The sequence below is a fragment of the Gallinula chloropus genome (assembly GCF_964237585.1).
Source record: "Gallinula chloropus genome assembly, chromosome: 13".
NCBI lineage: Eukaryota > Metazoa > Chordata > Aves > Gruiformes > Rallidae > Gallinula > Gallinula chloropus.
In genome coordinates, this window is record NC_140098.1 from 4587084 (window position 1) to 4603574 (window position 16491).

Below are 16491 nucleotides of genomic sequence, written 5' to 3' on the forward strand. Positions count from 1 at the left end.
CTCCATGCAGAATACTATGGTAGAGCAAGGTTAGAGGAGAGTTTTAGTTTTAGATACGTATTGCATAAAGATGTACAGACCTCCATTTATAATTAAATGTGTTAACATCCCAAGACTGCTGGATTAATTTAAAGATCAGGAAAAACAGGTGGCAATGGCAAAATTTCTTTCACTGGAGAAGCCAGACGACAGAACACACACTTGGGTGCTATTTCAGAGTCACTTTGCTGCAGGCATAAGAAAGGTTTTCCACATTCTTCACACTGGTGTAAATGTAACAAAAAATGGCAGGGCAGTTAATATCTGAGACAGACGTGTATTATTTCACTCATGAAGGTACAGCACTACATACACAGATATCCAGGCCTGATCTTTGAGGTGCACTGCTGTTGTAAATATGCTGTTGCATAGCTGTTGTGATCTTGACACAGATAACACCCCTCAAAATTCATTCCTTTGATGAAGTCTTTTTCTTTCCTCAATAAAACTGTATTTTATGTGAGTTCCTATTTTATTTCTTTTCAACTAATGTAGCAGCATGCTTTATTTTGTGGATGGCTTGATGGGTACCTGTTTTTTTAGCTTTCTGTCATGGTGATAATCACTAGGTGGTTTGGGGCTTTGTTTACTTTCTTTTTAAAATCTGATAGCTGACTAAAGGAGCAATGTGAAAAGGAAAATTTAAAAAAGGAAAATTAATACATATTAACCCACTGTAGTCGGTAGAAAGAAGCTTTTCTGATTTCTACATGCATAGCCACAAAGTTTAATCCACTTTCATCAGAGTCAACATAATGTCAATTCCCAAGTCACTACTTGTGAAAATATTTTTTAAAATTTAGAACATTTTTCTAATTGTTAGGTTTGTTTAAGTATTGCTAAAATGCATCAAAAATCCTTTCCCAGATCAATTTTAACCACACTCTCAAATTTCTGTTAACTGATACTTTAAGAAATGAACATATTTTCACTGCTGGCACATTTACAAAACTTACTTAAGAGCTTAAACCACTCTACACTGCTTTTGAATATCTGCTATGCAACAAGGAAGTTGGATAAAAATATTATAGAAATTATTAAAAAAAAGTTAGTTCTTTTTCATGCAGTTTCACCTAATGGTTACTGACAAGGAGAAAAATACAAGATCTTGCAAATCCACCACCAAAACCAACTGAGGGATGGTAATAAAAAGCATGTTTCAGTAGTACCAAGCTTGTTAATGTTCTTTCCTAACATCTATTTATAATTCACAGACACTCCTCAGAATTTGTATAAGGTGATTTATGTCCAGGAGCACATGAATATTCCCTGCCTTGGCTTAGTCAGACTCCTATGTAAGTGGCCAATTACAAGCATCAAGTGTAAAAAACCCAAATATGTTTACTTTTAAAAGTACACGTACATGGCTCTGTTTTCTAAAAACTAAACTACACCTGGATGAAAACTGGTGTCCTTACCAAAATAATTTTTTAAAAATAGCTGTTATTACTACATCCCACTCCCAAAAAAGGATTTGACAGTCTTTGCAAAGAAAGAACAAACACAATGAATTACTGTTTTCAGCCTAGACATCTGACACCTTAAACATTCAGATTTGCCTTCTGCATAAAGTATGCAGTTTGTTTAAAAACCAAAGTGAGAGAACCTGAGCAATTTCTGAGCCTCTTCCTCTCCTGCTTTCTATCACTGGAGCACTATGATCCATCTTTTCAATATTCCACAATCTCAAAGTAGAATCCTGAGAAAAAGATGCAATTATTTTGATGCATTTGCATATTACCAAAAGAGTGATTTAGATAATTTCCATAAGGGTGCAGTCTCATCATATGAACCCTCTCAATATGAGAGCTGAACTCTCACATTTAAATATCACATCTTTGGAAACAATCTTCAGCAATCTTAAAAACTGCCTGCACATTTTAAAATAACAAAAAATAAACACACTTATCATATTCTTCTACAGATTTTCTGTAATTACACGAGGCAAGTAACATTTACAAGTTAGCACTTCTGTGAACAACTTCAGCATTGTTAAATTTCATCTTAAAAAAAAGCTGCAAACAAGGGATGAAATCTTCACATCCATTTATAAGTCAACTCCTGAAACCGCATCAGGAACCAGGGATTACCTTTGAGGCTGAAAGAATCCATTTCTTGCTTTTGCTAATCGCAACATCTGTCACCCAGTCCCAGTGACCCTAGGATAAAGCCAAATTTAACTATAACACAAGGGGAAAAAGAAAAAAAACAACCCTTCTGTTTCATAATTTTATAAAAACCTACTTATACCATAAATCCATTTTGAAATGCAGTGAGAAAATTCTTATCTAGACCTCCTCATGTCCAATGAAGAAAAAAACCATTGGGCTGAAGTTCATACTTTTCTACATATACCTGAAAACAGGGGCTGTTATGAACCCTGGAAACCCAAGTATGAACTGCAGCACTCAGGAAAAAAAAAATAACAGCTACACAGTTACAGGTCTAAGCTCCCTTTAAACATACATCTTTTCTAAATACTACTGAAGATTTGTAAGGAGAGAGTTGACTTCTAATACTCATTATCTAAAAAATTATGTTTATTATGTGATAATGGAGGGAAGAGCTAGGGAAACAGACAGCAGCTTCCCCCCAGCTTTAAGGGAAGGAAACGAGTTCTGAAAGCAGGCCAAGTCAAGCAGCTGTATCAGATATCCCTGCTCTGACAACAGCAACACAGCAGATTTGAGGTTAACAGCATTGAGTTGGCATAAGAACAGAAACAGGTTAAAATCAAAAATTAATTATTTATTCCATCTGGGAAGGTTATTCAAACATGAATGGTATTAACAGATAAATTCCTGGAGTTGAGGAAGGCATCGTATCATTTTGATAGACAATGCCACACCTGAGAAATACAATAAAAATATGAACTACACAGGGTTGTAGTCAAACATACACACACAGAACGTGGGGTTTATAGCAGAACTTTAAAACATGTTTTTAAATTTAGTTATGAGCCCAGAATACAATTATACCAAGGCAGAGATACAAAACTGGAATTCTCCATAGTTACACAGATTATTAGCATTTAAACAGATGCCTTGTTTTTTATGGGAAACTGAGTTACTTACAGTGTTTGCTGTGACCTGGGAAATTTGCAGTAGCTGTATTACATAAAGCACCAATGCTGGTGGAGAATGTCTACTGTTACTGCTGAAAAGGCTTAAACAGTAGAGTTCCAATTCCAGGGGTTAGGCAGCTTAGGTTTAAAATAACACCGTGAGGCACAGGCTTAAGAGCTCTTCTGTATGAAGATGCTATCTCAAATGCAACAGCAGATGAAGGCTAGTTTTAAGCCCAAGGTTTTAAAGGAAAGTAGTCTTTTCTGAGATCTTCCAGGTGGTTTACTCATGAGTATTTTAGCTAAGCCCTGAATACCGCTTGCAGTGAGTACGAAAAAAGTCCCTTAAAATCATGTTTTATAAGATAGGAAAGAGCCAAGGGTGCAGATATGAACTCTGACATTGCTTGACTTCTGTGAATTGACACTGGTGCAATGCTTGCACGTAGCTTTACGAATATGTGTCTGATCATTAGTTCAAGTCTTGTGGATAGTTTCTAGCAAAATGTGAAAGATAATGTAATGCAATAAGGTGTGTTTGCAAAACAAAGTCACGATGACACAAAAAAACACCCCAAAACTAACAAGAGTTGGATTATTTTTTTTTTTAGTGCAGGTATTTCTGCCTCAGATTGTGGGTTGTATTACCATGGATATGGAAGAGGAGGCCTAGTTCTAAGCATGGATAGCTACATACTGAATAGCTGCCTCATGTACAGAACTGTCCATCCTAGAAAGTACTGTAAGACTGGGGCTCACATCCCCACTATCAGCAGTAATGTAATCTATGTAACCTGCAGACTGAGCTAAGCTTGACAACTTCAACATCAATATTTACCTTTTTTTTTTTTGAATGCTTCTCTTTTAAGGTTCTGTTTTCTGTGGACATAATCATGTTTCATATATATCTCTATAGCAAACCATACAGTGCTCTAAGAAATTAAATCACGCAAATGCAGGACATATTAATGGCCATATCTAGAGACAGTCAAGGGTATTTGTCTGATAATGAGACACACAATGTTTTTAAACCAGCAACACATTTTGCACCATCTCATCAAACTAGTGACCAAATTAAGATCTCTGTACCTTTAAACTTAGCTTTTTATAGCCTGGCTCTGTATCCCATATAGCTATAGTTTTGTCATATCCGCCAGACACAAGAAGTGATGCTGAAATATAAAATCAGAACACTATATTTTATCTTTGCTTTGTCATACAGAACTAATAAAAGAGGCTGGTTCTAACAGTGAGTCAGACTTTATTAAAAACATTAAATAATGAGCTATTAGTCATGACTTAACAGAAGTTCCTTTCCGCTACTTGTTGTTCATGTTCTTAATTTTGTAAATATTAATGTATAAATTTAGCAAACACACATCGAGTGGAGAAAAAACATACATGAAAAACTTTGCTGACTTAGAAAATTAAGGGTACCTTGTTAAAAAATTAAAATCTACAGAGAATACATTCAGAATTGCTAGGTCAACTGTGAATAAAATAAAAAAGGTAGAATTAAGTGTGGAAAACATGCTTTCAGATTTCAGCATTCATAGGCCCATCTACATTTGCATGTCTTCAAGCCACAGGTACATTTTTCCCCAGAGAGTTGCTACTTATTTGAGTGACATAACTCAGAAGGCACTGTTTGGGTGTCACTGCAGCCTGACCTCCTGTCAGCACTTTGGGGGTCATCTTCACTGGAATAGTCAGATGTGAAGTTCCAAAAGAAGACAGCCAATTAGATCACAATGAGAAGTTCATACTAGTCCATCCCAGTGAAGAGAAACTCTTTCAGTGCAGTAGAGGTTTGGCATAACACTAATTTCATGCTGTGGAGGGACTAGGAATTGTCTGTGACCTTGTGAGAGTAATGGAACTAGGGCAGTAAGAAGTAGCTCCTCACTACCTCCACTCAGGTACAGGCAAACTGGAGAGTCTTGTTTCTTCCTCCTGTTCTCCTTGTATTCATTTAAGTGTCAAAGGAATATCAAGTTCCAGATGCCAAATTGTCTTGCTATAACTCATAAATATAATCTAATTTGAAGTTGTTAGTTTATGTGCTCCATCAGTGTAGCTGATGAGTTTTTCAGAAGTACGTTACTAGCATCTGTTGTTTGGGCTGAGAAGTAACACTACTTTTGGGGGTACTAGCAAAGACATACACATTTTCCTAATATTACAGATCAATACAGTATTTAATTAATAACTTTTTTTAATTGACTAGTTTTAGGAGAATATGTGCAAGTGCCAAGTTAATCTTCTAACACAGTACTGTGCTTTTATTCCAGTAAGATCTTTTCATTATACTTCTTGATGAATATATCAGTTAAGCAAGAGTTCTAGTTTCTTGATTAAGACAGAACACAGACCATCAACCTCAATTTACTTATTTACATGGACATCATTTTCTCATAATTAACCATGTTATCTTGGAAATTATGAATTAATTACCTACGTGATTAGAATGGTCACTCATGGTTCAGCTGAGATGTCCTATAAAGAGTTATAGAGAAACACCATGCACTAGTATTAGGATAACTCACCATCTTGACTAAAAACGCAGGAACTAACAGCACCCTCGTGTCCTTCCTCCAAGGAAATGGGTTCATGACACTGGAAGTCTCCTGTCTTTATGTCCCATACTTTTAAGCTTCTGTCCCAGGACGCTGTGCACAAGTAATGACCATCAGAGGTAAAGCAGCAATCTGAGATAGCATTGCTGTGTCCCCTGAAACGCAGACAGAAAGCAGCCAGAGCGAGCTTTTGTCACCGTTACTAATCTCCCCGAGAGCCTCCTGCAATACTGAGCACGGTGTCTCCACCCAGTAAAGGACCATCAGCATGTGGTGAATTTTACTTATTTGAATAGTTGTGTAAAGTCTCTGGAGCTGCTTACAACCTCACAGCCAGCACAGGCTTAATCTCTTACAGGATGAGGTCACTTTGCAGGACTGAACCCCAGCTGTTAAGTGACAAAGTGACAAACGACCAGCTTGGCTTTTTTTTTTTTTTTTAAAGCAGTTTAACAAGGAATTGTTAAGCAGCTAAAACACAACCACAATTTCCTGAAAGCAAATTACCAAAAAAAGCCACCCAATTTTCATTATATAAATAGCATGCATCTATCTTCACACGTGAATTTCAACTCAAGCCCTTCGAGGTAAAAAAGTTAAACAATTCTAGAGAAAAGTCTCATTTTGGAAGCAGTGATACCTAACAGAAAAAAAACCCTGGATGTTCCAGAAGTGGGCAAGGACTCTAGTGATTCCTGAAATCTACAGTGGGGAAGGGTTATGAACATCTCTTAACAGGAAACAATACTGGAGCCTCTGCAATTTAAAATAAACATTACAGTGTTGCAGGTTAAATTTCCCATCCAGAGGAATTCCTAATCCCTCAAAGACAATTTTATTACAGTGTTTAAAGGCATACTCCCTCTCTGATTATTGTTTAAACATTCAAAGCTAAATTGGTCGAGTTTATTTAAAGCCATTGAGATTTGTAATGGTTGACTTGACATCTCTATGGCTGCGTACTGCCTCCTTCAAATGATAAAAATATCCTGAACTGACATGATTTTACTGTATTACTGACTTCAGTAGGAGATGTAAGAGTTTAGCATGTGCAGGCTCAGGAGATCATACAGAGCAAAGCTTCTGGCACTGGGTGTGACCTGCACCAAGAGCACGTAAAGAAAAATGATTGGGAAAAACATTCTCTGCACTCAGGGAACGGCCCCGATGGCCTCACTGTGAAAACCAAAGCACGTGTTGGGCACACAGCATCTGTCCTGAATCCTACTTCATACTTCCATTAACAATGCAGGTAACGAGATAAAGGGTACAGATGTACCAAAGAGGGTCTGCAGCTATTATACAAGGGAGAAGATTAAAATTCAAAGCTATCTTCAGGAATTATCAGAGAACCAAAAGGGTTCTAACAGCCTCCATAGGAAGCAAAGTTGTTATCGCTGCAGTTTGTAGGAATCTTACAGGGTTCAATCAATTATCCAATACAAGTGCTGCCTGCTCAGTCTGACATTCCATAGTAACATGCAAATAATAAACTGCAGAGATAAAGGGTGGGAATATCGGAGTGCATCACAGTTCTGGAAAAAAAGGATGCAACAAATACAGTTCTCTTCACTGTCATACTGTCAAGAGTAAATCTCACTGATGGATGCATGAACAGAGGCACATCAACAGAGAAGCATGTAATAATAATTCACTTTTACTTTTTCCCAGTTAGAGGGAAAAAAGTTGAAGTTATGGGTTCATGCAATTCAAGAAAAACGTGGGCCAAGTGGAAAGGTCTCAGAGATTAACAAGAAGAATGATCAGTAAACCAGGAAATTATAATTAAATATTAAGTTATTAAGGATGGTTTAATCTACTGAAAAGATGACTCAGCAGATATAACAGAAGTTCAACACAGTGAGGCAACGGAACAGAATGTCTGGAAGCCTGTCAAGTCTTCACTGGAGCTCACTAGAAGCACGGTGGATCATCCAGTGGTTGCTCGGAGTCCCCTGAATTTTATGAAGGGCTAAGGTCATCTCATTGCCATTGAAAGCCTAAGTATCACAAAATATTCTGTAAGAACTCATGACTAATTACCAATTCTCAACATCTCCCTCATGAATGACTATACATTTTTCCTAATTAGAAGAAATTACAACAAGGGTTCTATTTTCTGCAGTACCATATTGCATATGCTATCGTTTGCCTGTATATATACCCCAAAGAACGTAGGAGCTCCAAAAAAGCATCACTAGAAATGCTTACAATCATCAACATACAATTATTCAGTTATTTACAGCAGGAAGCTTTAGTAGATCATTTTGTTCACACTTTCTATACACGCCATTGGCTTGTGCACTGCTTTTAGTTCAACAATTATTGTTCGTTTTCTCTAGTACAAATCTTAGCATGAATTTCACTGGCAATTGTCAAATATACATATCATACCATGCATAATTAACTATGGTATTGTTTCTTACTCATTGATTGCAGCTGAGGTGGATTGTTTTATCATATCCCACAGCTTTATAGTCTTATCGTATGATACTGAAGCCACTCTCTGGTTCTCAGGGTCAAAACAACATCTTGTGATAGTACTTTTGTGATGACCTATATAAAAAACATCAAGTGAGACTATTAGTTATTTTAAATAATTACATCTGGACCTCAGAACAGGTCTGAAAGGCAGAACTACCCATAAAATATATGCATCTATCTATTTCCAAAACATTGTCACTTCCAAATTGCTGGTTTACTGGCTAGGACGCCTCCTCACCTACCTCTCAATGAAAGAGAAGCCTCATAGTTACTGCAGACTAGTATGAAATATGAACCTGTACCCAAGCACTCCACATACACTGTTAGCAAATTCACTGTAGTAACTTACTCCTCTGCTCCATTCCTGAGAAGAAGTCTGGAAGTGTGGCCACCTGATACCAATGACAGCTAACTGCTCAGACTCTTAGGGAGCACTTAAACATGTAATTATACTTTAAAACTGCAAATAGCTCCATTAAAATAATATAACATAAAATAAACAAACTATGTCCTGATAGTGTCACCTAACAGAGACAATTCTAAAGCAGCTATTTCAATCCTTTCCCTGCACTTTTAAAACAGAAGTGGTTTTACCATCAGGCTCCAATTCAGGGAATTATATTAAGCATATGCTAATTTAACATTTGTAAGACTGCTCATCTATTTAGAAGCTGATTATGCAGCAATGGCAAACTCCCTGACCTGTAGGTCCTAAGTGGAAGCCTCAAGGAACTGAAGTCTCACTAGTGAAGTTACCTTCAAAGGGAAGGTATGCTTAACAAAACAAATACCACCCAGGAAAGCCCCCAAAAACAACCAACCAACCAAAACCAAACCAAAACCACCCACAAAACCCCCAAAACAACAACAAAAAAATCACTGTTGCTCTAATTTTGGCCCATTCCTTTTTAGAAACCTACTCTGAAAAACACTGAGCTTAATGTCTTACAGCTAAGTTTATTTTATCCTTCTCAGGAAAGGGTGTTTGAACCAAAATAATTAATTTTCTCAACTTTTTGTAAGACATTAAAAAAATTCAAAAGCTGCATAAGCAAGACATAGAAGAGGCAAGTCTTACCTGGGATGTCTGCCACTACTGTTGCACTTACTGCATCTAAAACATGTATGGTATTTTCTTTGTCTGAACTAGATACCACATATCTACCATCACAAGAAATATTACATGAAGTTACAAGGCCTTCATGTTCTACTGTCCACTAAAGAAAAAAATAGAAGGTTTTAGAAACATGCTTTAGGGCTAGAGTTTTACAGCAGACTTGCTATAAACTGTAAGCAAGTTCAGAAAGAAGGCTTTTGATGTTACTTTATTTTAGTGAAAGCTGATAGATGTCTTCACATTCAGTTTTTCTATTTTTGCATTAACAATAAAATTTAAATTAGACAAAGCCACCCTGTTCAAATCCTAAAACATTAATTTGATCAATCTTAAATGTATCTTCTGAGACAGGTTATTATTATCATGCCTATTTGTATCTGAAATAACTGAGCCATGCTCATCAAGAGACTTACCCAAGATCAAGCAATCATCAGCACCAAAACTAGAACTTAAAATCAACCCTACCTGCCCTAACTGTATCATATGGTGCTAACAAAGAATGTTGTGTTTTCTTATTTTTCAATACAAAGCCATAAATCTGAATTTTACCGTTGTGCCTTCAGCAAGATGCACTCAAAAGGATACATACAAGCATTTTTCCTGTTTCCATATCCCAAGCCTTGACAGTGTTATCATATGATGATGTTACCACTCTAAAAATGTTAATGAAAACAGCAATCAGTATCTCCACTTAAAAGAAGGTATTGAAAAAATAAATGACAAGGTTTAATTCTGACAATGATTTGACATCCTCACATCCACTAATTCAAAATGGATTTTTAAAGGCTACAACAGAAATTATTGCAGAGCTTAGTTGAAAAAAGGATTATTTCAGATAGAAACTGTATGTAATTTTCAGTTCAAGCAGTCAACACAATTTCATTTCATCCATTACAAGATATTCATTTATTTCTAACGTTAGAAAAACATTTGAGCCCTGCTGGTGTCTTCTCTTTAAGGAACGTCAGGTGTTCTGTCAGGCAGGTTTTTGGCTTTTCAGTGGTTGCTGAGTAATCCTCTACCACAAAGGCTGCTCTGCACAAACACAAAGCCACATTAGACAACAAAGCTATTCAATAAAATTAACTAAAACTGGCAGGTTTCCATTAATGGGAGGTCAAAAGTTATTCCCCTGACAGTTTTATTCTCATAGTCCCAAATACCTACAGTAATATTTTGCAAAAAAACCCTAATGCATTAACACTCTAACAATTAAAAATATACAACTGTATTATTAAAAACTTTATTTTCTCCATATGTGTATACTTCCTGCAAGAAATACAATCTCTGCTCCTATACAGAAACACGTAACACAAAAGATCACATGAAGTTTATGAACTGGAGTGGTTTTGATTGTAAAGTTATTTCCATTGCTATACACAATGGCATTTTACTTGCTGTTTAGCAAGTTTCAAACATATACACTGCATGCAATAGGCAGCATATCGTGTGTGCTACTCTGTGATCAAAAACCTAATCAGTGAACCCTACAACCTGATAAAAATTGATTTAAACTATGACTTAATGATAAAATATGGCAGAAATAGTACCTCTGGAGGCACTGCATGCCCTTCTTAACCAAATGTTAATATACGCTACTGCTGTTTTAATTATTAGTTCCACAGATTGACACTGGATTAAGATGCATTTCTTCTTCAATTGACAAGACAGGCTTAATGGAAAGGCTATAGAATATTAATAAACAATACAGACAAAAGAGAACTTTTAGGAAAGGCATAAATCTCACTGACAATTGAACCTCTGAACCTTGGCTAATTCAATGTTGTTCTTTTATAAAAGTGTTATATATTTATAGACCCCTTTCAGAACATACAGAAAAGGTAACACTTTCAGCTCTGTATAACTCAGAAACAGAATTAAATTCTTTTGCCCTAAAAGAGGTCATAATCTATCAGGCTATTGCAATATGTATTTAAGACAATAAAAAGATTTGTATTTCATTTAGCTGACATCATGTGCAAACCAGAAAATATTTAAGAGCTCCCATACAAACTGTGGGTGAGAACAAGGTGAGATTTATGGTAGTTCATGTAGGTAAGTCTGGCAGTAAAGACTCTGCTAGCAGAGTATGGACAGCATAAATGAAAGTGCAAGAACAGAGAGGAGGATTGTATGAAGAAAGGAGATGTAAACCAGAATTGTAACAGAATGACTTATTATGGAGCACAGAAGTAAGCAAAAGAAGTTTGACTTTCACATAGTATGTTAGGAAACCATGGGAAGGATTGGAAAACTAACTCGTTTTAAATTCTGTACTGAGCATTTCCACATGCACTGAAATTGAGGCTTGAAATCACAGAAAATCCCCACCTCTAAAAAATAAATTCAAATAGAAAATGGTCACCTTCTGTCATCAGGAGTCACGTTACACTCAGAAATTGGGGCAGTGTGGTGTTCTTCAAAAATTTGAACAGAAAAACCCTTCTCAACATCCTTGAATAAATCCAAATGAGTTTGATTAGGAAGTGCTTTGCTAAGTTGTAAAAAAATTATCAAGCATCACAAAGTAAGGGAAAATAAAACTTGTGAAAATAAGTTACTCTTACTTTAGTTACTCTATATTCCTTAACTTCAAGACTAACTGCAACAGCATTCTTTATCTATCACACCCAGACTTCTGTTTATCTTCTTCCCATCACAACCGTTCTCACCAGAAATTTCTTGAAGAGTTTTCCTTCGACTCTTACACCCATGTCTGTACCTAAGTCCTGGCAAGTCTTTCTTAATAAAGTAATACATGACTTTCCATTTTCGTTAGTAGTTAAAACTCTCACTCTCAAGGCCTGCCATCCCTGTATCAACTACTGCAACATTATTTTCTTCATAAATGCTGCCCCCCATTTGTACGCAGGTGCTGTGCTCTTCATGGATTTTCCTTTACTTGTCTGTATTATGTGAGCCCATGTGTTCGTGTTGCTTAATTGATTCCTTATTTTCAGTCACAAACACAAGCTTCATCTTCAAATAGAAAGCTCTTAGTGTTTTATCCCCAGACATCATCCCCTTTCTGCCCTACCTTTGAGGTCAGCCTTTGTCACTCAGTTACTCTTTCAAAATTTATGAGTCCCCTTTTGCACTCCTTGATGCTTTGAAGGAGTCACCTATAAATAACTGGAAAGCTCTCTCATAATACAAAATCCCATTTACATGTCTGTTTTGTGATTCCCACAACAGCAATCAACAGATTGCTGAAGTGCTAAGATGATAACCTATACTGCATTACATGGTCCATTTATCATAGAATCATTTAGGTTGGAAAAGACCTTTAAGATCGAGTTCAACCATAAACCTAGCAGTACCAAGTCCAACCACTAAACCAGTGATTGGCAACCCTTTCAGTGAAGAAGTTTTTCCAGGTATCCAGTCTAAATCTCCCCTGGTGCAGCCTGAGGTCACTATATTTCTCCATCATCTTCTATTTACTTAGTCTGTTGAACAGAGTTTTAAGCAGTTTCAGGATGGGACACTCTTTCTGCCATACCCATAATGTTAAAGTGCAGCGCAGTCCTAACCCATGAGTAATGCCTTGAAGTTCTTCAGTAATACAAATAAAAATCAAGTTTTCCAAATGGATCATGGTCCCTGAGTGTAAACATCAGAACCAAAAAAACCCAAACAGAAGGACTGCTCATATGCAGGGTAACTCACAGATCAAAGTATCACAAGATCAGTCATCATACCTTCATCTAGGTAGATAATATTCTATTTCCATGATTCTATTTCAATTAGGTTTTTGTTTGTGTGTAAGTACCAGGAGGTTTCAGCATCAGTCTGGAAGCAACAGGAAATCCCTTCAGTGTGTGTGTGTGTTCTTTCATTTGTCTACATTATGAGAATAAAAACTTGCACTTGTGACAGCTACACCCCTTTTTAGCATCAACTGTCAAGTCTCTGATCTAGAGCTGCTTCCTTACAAGGACTTTCACTTCAAGGAGCTACCCTGCTAACTTGGCAGCTCACAGTAATGAAACACAGGAATTAAATTAAATTTATTTTTTCACTTTTTCACTTATTTTCTAAATGTGTGTCAGTGTACTGCAGCCTAACATCTAACACCAGAATCATTAGGAACATCTCTAAGACCAAAGGAAAAAAAATAGATCAAAGTTACCATATGTCATTCTTCTCTTTTTTCTAAGTCAGAAAAGCCTGGCAGTCACAACTGTCCTTCTAGACTTACCTAGCCTTTGCTGTGTGCCCTATTAGTCTTTGTTTTCCAAAAGATGTGTGGACTGTCAGTGAGATGCTGTTGGTTCTCAAGAGGAACTTCAAATGCTTTCTCAGAACACTCAGTCATTTGATATCTACTCTTTCAAAGGGAGGACAGAAAAAAGGGGGTCGGGGGGGAAGAGAACCCCAAAGGGAAATTGTCAGGGCAGACTTAGCCCCCTGCAACCAAATCTTCCCTGCTCTCCTAAATTCTAATTGATTCAGCTTCTCCTGCATAAGAGGAAATTAGATTTGTCCAGCTGAAATTAATCTTATCAAAATAAATGAACATAATCTTGCTTGACAGAAAGTTTCCAATACTTAGGCAAATACTTTTACATAGATTCTGAAAAGTCAGTATTGCTCAACAAGCGTTGAGTAAATCTTTCTTAGATAAAATGTCTTAGATTACACCTTCCACACTTCAGGCAAAGAGCACATTGCAGCCTTTCCAGCAAAAAGAACATTCATGGATGTACCATGCTTAAAAAAATGAATAGATTACCTTACAGCTGAACAACATCTCACTAAAGACAGAAAAATACAAGTTCCTGTTCTGAGTTCAGACAGATGAGGAATGTTTGGAACTGTCAACCCAACATTTATTATGCTGTAATCGTTATGACTAACACACTGAGGTACTTCTTTTTATTGCACCTTATTTTTCCTATCTGCAATATTTGCTTAAGATCACCACATGTGTATTTGCTTTGGAACTGATCATTAAAAGACAGGACATTTTCCACTCTGGACTTCCTGATTTCTTGGATCTCTTCATCCACAGCTCTTGGATAAAATAACACTGCTAACCCTGAACACTGACTGGGCTTTTTACATTTTTAAGGTTCTTGGGTTTTTTCAGTACATTTGGGAAAAAATGTTTGGATTATAGTAGAAACCAAGTACTGCACTGGTAAGAAGTCAACACTAGTTCCTTTACAAAATTATTTCATCTGTATTCATACCATATTAAGGCATTGCTATAACTTATTACCAAGCCTTGAATCAAGTCCTGACCTTTTACTACAGTTTACTTAACACAGCTACATTGCCATTCGCTTATTTGCTTTCATGAAATTCAAGGGCTCAGCTATGTGTATGCAAACTATGTTTTAGACTAAATGTAGATGGATCATCCTCTGCACACTTCCCAAGTTCAGATCTTGCCATTGCCCTGCCCAGGGTGGCTGGAGTTTTAGGGAAAGCCCAGCTAACTACACGAAACTTGGAAAGGCAAGAAAATAAGGGTGCAAATCAAGATTTAAAGGAAAGGAAAAAGCACATGACAAGTATCAAAACACCATACTCGTGCAGCTAACAACTGTGATCCTTAACTTCCACTTCTCTGCAAACACCCATATACATAACTCAGAAAAAAGAACTTTCAGGAGAAAAAGAGTAAACTATGTCAATCAACTTAGTTTTAAATACTAATTAAGTACAGCTCTGATTTGCAAGGGTCACCCCTTAACCTCCAAGAATATATTCCAAGTTTGAAATAGCAGTTTTAGTAATTTATCTGTGACTGCAAAAAATTTACAGTTGCTATTTTTTAAGCTAAATATAATTTCTTCAGAAAGCTCCGTGATGATTCACTCTTCATGCCTGGATAACAGTTTCATTTCAGCTTTAAATTTCTAAAAAAAATTCTTGTTGTTGCATTCATAACATACCCAGAGCTTCACTGTTCTATCGTAAGAACACGAAAGTATTTTTGTGTCTTCAAAGCAAAAATGGCAGGAGCTCACAGTATCGCTGTGTCCTCTCAGAATTTTAAACTGGATCTGTAAAGGAAAGCTCGAAGTTTAGGAGTATTTTTCCTTAAAATTGTTTTTGACAGCTTAGTCCACGAGGGGGAGTATGAAAGCGGGAACTGAAGGAGAAGTTCCATTTATCTGAGCAGAGTTCACATCCTCTTCCTGATACTAGCTTGGAGCTCATTTACCAAATTGGGTTGAGAAAGGAAGGTTGATGGATGTGGATTGGTTTGATTTGCTCGTTATTCTTCCTCTCGTGAAAAGCAGTATTTATCTTTAAACCTCATCGTCCTTCTCAAGTCCTTCAGAGCCCCCCGTCCTTGGTTCTGACCCCTCAGGGAGCAGCCTATCGCCCTCTCAGGCCACGCGTTTTAGCCGAGGCCATTACAGATTTTGTCAGCCATTCCGACATGGGTTTCCTGCAGGGAGTTCGCCCGTGACTGTCCCGTGTGCGTTTGTGTGGAGAGAGCTACAGGAAACTGCAGCTGCTGCAAGCATTAACCACACGAAATTGCAGCTTTTCCTCCCCCTGCTTTCAGCAGCCCCTGAGCACCGGCGGGTCCGGAGCCCTGTCTGCCCCAGTCCTCCCGGCCCGCCATGCCCGGGGCCAGCCTCCCTCAGTGTCCCCCTCCCACCTCCAGCTTACCTCCGCCACCGGCTCTCGGTCGTCCCAGCGAGCCTCCGGTGGGGAAGGCAGCAGCCCCAGGGCCGAGCGCCCGCCAGGGCTGCTCCCCGCCGCCATCGGGCTCCGCGCGCTACCTCAGGCGGCGGGGCAGCGCTCGAGGCCCGGCCCCGCTGGCCGCCGCCGCCGAAGGGCTCGATCCTGCCCCGGCTGCGGTCCTGCGCCCGCCGGAGCACCTTGGCAGCTCTAAAAGGGGGGCAAACTCCGAGCCGCTGCCCAGAAAGGCAGCTGTCGGGATGCTTTTCCTGTAACACAGGCAGCTTCCAGGCCCAATTTCTTACTTGTCCTTCCATCTGTCAGGTCTTCCTGTTGCCTTGACATTTGAAGCCACATAACCTGTGTGTCAGTGCAAGGCTGTTCCATCACCTTGCTCACACAGAGCTGAGGATACTGAAAAATACACTTGACCAGGGCCCAGAGAGCTGCCATCTGCAACTGTGAACTTCAATTTAGGGCTTTTGTTCACTGTTTTAAGCAGGAATATTCTCTTTCTGTGCACCTAGAAAGAGAAGTGCTGGGGGTCTATTTCAACATCACCATTC

The 16491-nt window shown here is 38.0% G+C and overlaps 1 protein-coding gene across 1 annotated transcript; it reads right to left on the reverse strand.

Moving 5' to 3' along the window:
• Positions 1 to 128: 128 nt before the first annotated feature.
• On the reverse strand, positions 129 to 16009 carry WDR88 (WD repeat domain 88; the record flags this gene model as incomplete). Its single annotated transcript, XM_084270047.1, has 11 exons — positions 129 to 263; positions 1646 to 1738; positions 2130 to 2198; positions 4193 to 4275; positions 5650 to 5834; positions 8106 to 8235; positions 9242 to 9380; positions 9870 to 9933; positions 11646 to 11734; positions 15184 to 15294; positions 15914 to 16009. The coding sequence occupies 11 exons, from the start codon at positions 16007 to 16009 to the stop codon at positions 129 to 131; spliced, it is 1194 nt and encodes a 397-aa protein (XP_084126173.1).
• Between the last annotated feature and the right edge of the window lie 482 nt (positions 16010 to 16491).